The sequence below is a fragment of the Salvia hispanica genome, chromosome 6 (genome assembly GCF_023119035.1).
Source record: "Salvia hispanica cultivar TCC Black 2014 chromosome 6, UniMelb_Shisp_WGS_1.0, whole genome shotgun sequence".
Taxonomy (NCBI): domain Eukaryota; kingdom Viridiplantae; phylum Streptophyta; class Magnoliopsida; order Lamiales; family Lamiaceae; genus Salvia; species Salvia hispanica.
Window position 1 is genome coordinate 4,326,115 of NC_062970.1, and position 8,109 is coordinate 4,334,223.

Genomic DNA, 8,109 nt, shown 5'->3' on the forward strand with positions numbered 1-8,109 from the left:
GGCATCCACTGGACTATAGCCCGCCCTAAACCTCGCCCTATGTACCGCCACATCATCATTTTATCACCACAAATTATACTCCATTAGTAGCAACTTGTAATGGTTAATTGTTGGACAGCATTTAATTCGTAATGAACTTTTTGAAAAGTACTATAGTACTAATATTGGATACTAATTTTTCAAGTTTGGCAATTTAAAGTATTTTAATGTCATCTAATTACCAATTGTACATCTTAATAGAGGATATATGTTTGGTGTTAGTGTTAGTATTACTTTTTCTCTAAAGCTAAGAACATCTCCAATAGCGGCTAGCCCACCGGCTAACCGATTCGTGGCGCTAGCCGGACGGCTAGCTGAACTACTGCGACCGGCGAGGGCCGAATCGGCTAGCCATTAGGCGAGCGCACGACGATTTGAAGGCGCTGGCCGATGCGCTCGCCGCCATTGCAGGCTGGCGATCGGCCAGCGTAATTTTTTATTATTATTTTTTTAAATTTTTGAAACACTATATATTCGCGATTTTCACGTCATTTTCATTTACACCACTTGTTTTAACGAGTTTTATCTCTATCTAAATTTCTGTACAAGAGCAACATCGAAAGATGGACAACAACAACCAGTCTACTTCGGCAACGAGCGGGTCTCAGACTCCCACGGTACCTGTGGGGTCTGGATGGGGGCAGATGGGCGGGCAGTACAACATGTACCCTTGGCAACAGTTGATGGGATTGATGACGGGCGGTCAGGCCAGCGGCGGGCAGGCAATGCCGGGGTGGGGAGGTACGCCGCAGATGATACAACATATGATGGGGATGATGCCGGTATGGCAGGGGGGATGCAGCTCGGGATGCAGGGGTCCCCCGGGGGGGCACGGTCTATCGTCCCACTCTTAATTTTTTGACGGCTTCGTCTCACACATTGACCCCGGTGGAGACGCAGTTCACTGGGATGACCGTTTCTCATTACAGGAGTTGGCGATCGATGTCGAGGAAGCGGACACTCCCGTTCCAACGGGGGGAGCAGAGCGCGGTCGAGTCGCTCCGAAGAAGAAGAAGAAGAACAAGGGGAAGAGCAAGGTGGTCGGCGAGTCGTCGCGGCCGACTGTTGACGACACCACCGCACGGAGGAAGTGGACGGACGATGAGAACGTCGCCCTGTCCAAGGCGCGGGTGTCGGTTTGCGACGATCCTCTGCTTGCGAACAACCAGAAGATCGTCAATATGTGGGCTAAGATTAGAGCAGCCTACAAGAGGAACTGCCCGCATGGAAAGGATAATCGGGGAGGAGTGCCGAAAGGCGTGGGAACGCATCAGGGCCGCGGTTGGCTGATTTTCGGGCTTGTACACCAACGCCCTCCGCATGCAGACTAGTGGGTAGATTAAGGAGGACTGCCGGAGGATAGCGGAGAGTCTGTTCCCCAAGCCGGGGATTTATAAGGAATTCACCTATTGGAATTGTTATCTGGTGCTGAAGGACTCCGAGAAGTTCCGAGCGGGGGTCGAAGCCGGGTGGCCGAAGAAGCAGAAAGCCGAACTATTCCGACGATTACAACCGCGCAGCAGCGGCGGTTTCCACGACCCCCCCCCGGATGCCGAGGAGTTTCCGTCCCCTCCATCATTTGCTCGCCGCACTCGCCCGGTTGGCCAAAAGCGGGCGCAACGGGCAGCGAGGGGATCCCCCCCCACCTATCGCCCCAGGAGGTCCAGTCGGCAACCCCCCACCCGCGCTCACCTTCTTCTAGCGTCAAAAAACGCGGGAGCAGATGTACACGGTCTTCCAAGATTGGAAGGCCGCAACTGACCCCATGAGAAGAGGTTTCTTCACTCGATGCTCGAGAGCATGCGGGTCGATTTGGATGCCGCGAGGGCACAGTTGGTGGGCTCAGACGCGGGCCTCAGATGTGGAGGTCCCGGGTGGCGGCGGCAACGGCAGCGACGGAGGCGGCAACGGCGACGATGAGTAGAGAGAGGCGGGGATCGTGTGTAGAAGCCCGACTTTTTTTTGATTATGTAATTTTTTTTATTTAATGTAAATTTTTTAATCAATGTACCTTTTTTTTTATTTAAATGAAATTAATGAATTTTCCCGTATATGTCTCATAAATTTATTTCCGTAATTTGTCATAAATTTAATTTCGTAAATTGAATTATTTTTATTGCGGCTAGCCTGTGGCTAGCCTTAGACTAGCCTATTTGCTAAAAATGATGATGTGGCAGATGAAAATTTAGTGTTGATGACGTGGCAGGGAGAGAGAGTGGCTGGCCTATGGCTAGCCTATCTCCATTGGAGATGCTCTAATGAATTGGAATGATAGATGAGCAGCGATGACGAGTTTGCAAGAATTCTTGCTGCTTATCATGACTTGGATCTTTAGGTGGTCTACATTGCAAGTGAGAGAGAGGGGGCTCTGGCCACTATTTTAATTTTTAAAGGTGCTTCAACAAACAAGTACACAATATTGTTCTTTGACAAGATATTGCATCAACTCTCTCCCTAAATAATAACGAAAAGTTGGAAGTCATTATAGTATACACATGTTCAACAGCTGCACTGATGTAACTTAAAATCTACACCTAATACATATGTTCTCCATAACTCTGCTGTGTTGGCAGTGAGTTGACATTCATCCAACTCAAATGTTAGACTTTCTCCAATAGAAGAATCGACTTGATTATTAACACCTAAGAAAAATACTATAGTACAGTACGATATACTATATTAGTGTACATCGAAGCTAGTTGATTCCAATTGAGTTTTTTACAAATCAAGATCAAGATTGTAGTTCATTCATCTTTTCCTTTTCCTTTTCCTTTTCCTAAGTTCTAATGAAGTAAACATTCCAATACAGTCATTAATGATAGGAAACACTAAAACAACGAAAACTTGCAGCAATGAGAAGAAAAATAAGTATTTCTAGCAAGAAAGAGATGTGCACCAAGTCTTTGACACATAGTACATAACAAGTTCAATTAAGAACAATCATACGCAAAATGATAACACAATCTGAAAATAGGAACAAGCAAGTAACAACTACAATCATAGCCTGCATTGAGGAGGACTCCTTGCAATCCTAATGACTCGTGTCCCAAGCCAACGGATCACCAGATCTGTTTAGGAGCATAATCCAAGCGACACGAGAGCTGAAAAAGACGAGCAGTTTGCAATAAGGGTAAAACTACTAACATAATGCTCAACAATATCAAATCTAAATACAACAAATAAACATGTATACCTTTTACTACACATAATGATTCTCGTGTGTTGTTGAAAATACTCGAATTGCAAAAATTATTACCTGGAGTTTAGCATTTTTACCTTTTGGCTTCTATGATGTTAAATAACCACTTTGAGGTCGTAGTTTCCGTACTCCTCTTGCTGCACCTTCTTAATTTGTTCTGCTGAGGCCGCTACAGAAGCACCACACTTATATATTCTAATTGTCTTGAGAGTTGGGATATCTCCAATGGCGCTGGGGATTTCCTCTAGCTCATAGCAATAATATAGAAACAGCTCTCGTAGTCTAGGGAAGTTGGTCTCATCAGCTTTCCAACGCACCAGATTTAAAGAATTGAAGCTCAGAAACTGCAGTGATCGGAATTCATCTTCTTCTGTCGCCTCCCACTCTTCCTCTGCCTCTCCGTCTCTTTTAAACCGACAATAGTTTAAGTTTAGCACTTCCAGTTTCGCCAGTGCGCACAGAGTTGTCAAAAACCTCCCGCATAATACACAGCATGTAATAGACAATTTTCTGAGATGACATGGAAATCTGAGTCTGTGCAGATAACCATTATAATAATTCAATGAAGATCGGCAAGATAAAATTTCAAGTTTGTGAAGATGGGTAAGATCAACTTCAATGTTTGGTGTGGTAGCACAATAGATTTCCAACTTCATGATATTTGGAATTCTTTTAAAAAACCCACTACTAATCAGTGAAGGAGTTACCCGTACGTAGGAAATCGTCTTCAAGGTCTTATGAACAATTTCTGTTTTATCGATTTCGATTAGTGTACGCAGCATGAGATGCTTTAACTCAGATATCTCCCATACTTCAAATGGCACATTGTTGGGCATATATTGATATTTTGATGAAATCAAGGTTTGCAGATACCTCAATCTTGATATCCCAATAGGTATACCTGAAGTGCAGGAGAAAGCTAAGTAGTGAAGGTTGACAAGCTGCAATATTTCTTTTGGGAACTCCTCGAAAACCATATCCACCACATCTAGCAGCCTAACCAATCTTAATATGCCAAAATCACTGGATGGAAACTTATTCTGACTGCAAATAAAAGATCGAGCAAGTGACATCCGTTGTGGTGAAGCACACACTCTTTCTATTTCAAATGATGAATGAACATGTAGACGACGCATGTCAAAATTCTCTTCATTAGCTTTCCTTATGCATAGATCCCTCAAAAGATCATGGATTGAGTAACGCATTGCATTCCCATTGTACTTTTTTCGTGTAACCAAAAATAGATTCCTCTCCACAAGAACTTTTAAGTAATCATCAGCCTCTTCCTCCAAACTCTTATCACCATTAGATTTCACAAATCCCTCAGCTATCCATAGCCTCATAAGTCTAGATCCATTAATCTCATAATCTTCTGGAAAAGCTCCCATATACAAGAAACATGGTTTCAAGTAAATGGGTAAGCGGTTATAACTCAAGGAAAGTATATTGGAGAACCGATCGTCTGATTCAACAATGGAAGCTTTTACATCTGTTGAAATTTGCTCCCAAACATCTTTTGATCTTTCGACCTTTGACAATAGCCCACCAATCACATGAATGGCAAGAGGAAGCCCACCACACTCACTCACAATCTTAGTTCCTATCCGTTGTAATTCAAGAGGGCAATCCTCTTCTCCAAATACAATTTGGCGAAGTAGATCCCAACTTTCATATGTGTGAAGCAATTGCATGTTATGATGCAAACTCTTGGAGTTTACAATGTGTTGGGCTACATTAGAATCCCTTGTGGTGATCACAATTCGACTCTCATTACTGTTGTTTGGAAAATACATCCTTATCTCATCCCAGAACTTGGTACTCCATATATCATCTAAGACAATCATGTATCTGCGCCCATACAACCTTTTATACAATATATCTTTCAACTCATTTTCATTACATTCATTTAGTTCATCGCTTATCTTTTCATTTGGATGACGAAGAAGACTTAACAGAATGTCTCGCATATTGGGGAGTTGTGAAATTGCAGCCCAACCACGGTAATCAAAGTGACTAGTGGTGAGTGGATCATCATAAAGATTTCGAGCAAGAGTGGACTTACCGATGCCACCCATCCCAGTAATGGGGATGATATCCAGCTTGCTCTGCATATTTGTAAGTCGATCCTTCAACTGCAGCATATCTGCATCAACGCCCACCAAATCGCTCTGGGAGCTCGACAAAGGAACACCGGCCGGCATCACAATGTTTGTAGATTCAAGTTGTTGGGTTCCGTGCTGCGCATCACCATGCGAGAAAGAAGCACTGATGAGTTTCACCACTTGTTCCTTTGCATAATCCAGCTCTTGAATTACTTGCTGCAGATCTGCTGTGGGAAAGGTCAACCTCACGCGGTTAGAATCTACTTGCTCAAACATAGAAATCCGGTTTTGCATAAGTTGTGAAGAAACCATGCGTGATTCAATAATATCTTCTGCTTTATATGTTACATCTGCGATTTGGCTCTCCAAACTTGATATGTTGGTGAGTGAAGAAGACTTTTCAAGCAGAGATTCAGCTTTTTCGAGCAGGGATTGGAGTAGTGGCTTGTTGCGATCAACAATCCAAAGTGATTGTTGAGGATCAAGGATTTTTTGGAGAATGGTGATGAGTGATTGGAGATTGTAAGCCATTTTTCAGATCTCTTTCTCACAAGCGAAAACAAAGGAAGGAAAGGTTGTAGGCTTGTAGCAAACACTCAAATAAAAAATAACGAAACAAACATCACAATGTGTTGATCAATTAAAATTTCTGAGTGTGGACCCTGAGCAAATAATACAAAGGGAGTGTTATATTAGGGTGGTTGCAATGATAGATATCTTCAAGTATTCGGTCGAGACATTGTAAAGGCGTTCACATGTGATAGTAGTAGTACTTTTTATTCAATTTGTAAAGGTTAATTGGAATACTAACCTAAAATGCTGATCAATTGAGATATATATTGGATTTAAAGGTAATACAGGCGAAAACAGAAATCTTGCAGCAATTGTAACAAGTGGCAAATGAAGTAGATTATATTTTGTACTCGGTAGACTAAAAGTGATGGGGAGCAAATCACATCTAGGAGAATGATCATGATCGGAGTAGAAACAATATATATGGGCTATCTCAACTCCGTTAGAATGAGACATTTTGGAAAATATTTCAAGATCAAAACGCTTTGCCCCAAACTTCTATTAGCAAATAGTAGTAGTAGATAAGTACTGCCTCCTTTACTTAAAAATAAAATTATTTTTATATTGATCCGTTCTTTAAAAGTAGAAATTTTCCAAATGATCTATATTAGAAAGTGAACCACATAATCCACAAATACTATTTACACTATTTTTATCTTACTCTCTCTTACTTTATACTAGTAGTATGTTTCTATTGTCATTCTTACTTTACTAATTCTTCTCTCTTAATTTATCAGCATTAAAACTCATAATATTTTTTTAAAAAATCATTTTTCAAAGAAGGAGTTAGAATGTTGCATTTCATCGGTCGGTAAATTATCAAATGGAGTAATAAAACAGAATTATGTTAAGTTAATCAGGGAAAAAGAGACGTGATCTAATAACAAAATAGAGATGATCAAGATCCAATAACAATACAGCTCAGAGTTGACCTTTAGCAATAATATGTCGCAAAACTGTTGGGACAGAAGAGTTCAGAGTTTATATTTTATTCAACTTCAGAAAAATTATGATAAAAATTAGTGGAAAACACATATATATTGAAAACACGCCATATTTACAATTTCCAATTACTTTACAAATTAAGATTATGCCATACTGCAATTCTTCAAAAGCTAGTGCGGTTATTTTTGCAATTACCTTGAAAGATCGGCCCATAATTAAGTTATAAATAGTCTATATTGTAAATTTTAATCGAATGTTTCCTGCTTAAAATTAGAGGAAAACACATACTAGTACTATTTTATTGAATGAAGTATCCAATCAGACTCAGGTTTTGACACAATATAATGTTGGAGGGCTAGCTGAACAAAAGAATCTTGATAGAATCTGATGAGAAAAAGCTAAAATAGACAGATAATAATGCATGAGACGAAGGAATCAGATTCACATGAAGTTAGTTACATGGGACGGTGCAATGGTATAAAGTGGCTTCGGAATCCAAACCGATTCAAAAGTCCAATTTTTGAGCCATCTGAATTCCAAACCCAATTAAAATAATTGAAGATCTGAATTCGAAAAATATGAAATTTTTATAAATAATCCAAAATCTTTTTTCGATTTTTTTGGGTTTAAAAAACAAATACTTCATCCGTTCCATTTAATTGACATGTTTTCATTATTGTAATGTCTTATACACTTAACTGACTATTTTTAAATATAGAATTATCGCTACATATTCTTTTACCACGTAATATCACGTGTTAAAATTAATATAAGGGCTTCGTTTTGAATGGAACAAGGAGAATATGATCCAATTTGAAAATCAATGCTGATTACTATAAATTGGTTCGGTTCAGTTATTCGAATTTTGCACGTTTACCTTACTCTTATGTCAGGTTCGAATCCCACTAAGCACCAATTTTTCAAGTGTGATTATCGTAGACTATGATTCGGAGGCTATTAGCTAAATAAACACGAGTCGCACTGAAAATAACTCATGCGGGGTTGTAGGAACTTGAATAAAAAACAATTAAAGCATGTCACATACTATAATTGTTGATGGTTAGATATTTGAGTTTGTTAATTGGTGTAAAGGGGAGATGTTGCCCCATATTCCTATGGACAATTCCAACAAGCTTAACTTTATTCGAATGCCTTAAAGCTTTGAATTGAGTAACGTGTATCCACCCTATCAAATACTCCATCAATCACTTCTTTTCCATATGCTTGAACTTGGACTTGGACTTAGACTTG

General features: G+C 40.1%; 1 protein-coding gene across 2 annotated transcripts; it reads right to left on the reverse strand.

Annotated features, from left to right (window-relative positions):
* Positions 1–2,892: 2,892 nt before the first annotated feature.
* LOC125193552 (putative late blight resistance protein homolog R1A-10) lies at positions 2,893–5,940 on the reverse strand. Of its 2 annotated transcripts, none has more exons than XM_048091372.1 (2): positions 3,316–5,940; positions 2,893–3,140 (listed from the first exon to the last, which is right to left on the reverse strand). In XM_048091372.1, exon 1 carries the CDS (start codon positions 5,869–5,871, stop codon positions 3,334–3,336), a length of 2,538 nt encoding a protein of 845 aa, XP_047947329.1. In that variant the 5' UTR covers positions 5,872–5,940; the 3' UTR covers positions 2,893–3,140; positions 3,316–3,333. The 2 variants fall into 2 exon arrangements, with proteins under 2 accessions (XP_047947329.1, XP_047947330.1); XM_048091373.1 differs by having other exon boundaries at positions 3,296–5,940.
* Between the last annotated feature and the right edge of the window lie 2,169 nt (positions 5,941–8,109).

Bases quoted from the DNA above. Each gene is read 5' to 3' on its own strand.
- LOC125193552 (XM_048091372.1), bottom strand. From the start codon at position 5,871: ATGGCTTACAATCTCCAATCACTCATCACCATTCTCCAAAAAATCCTT.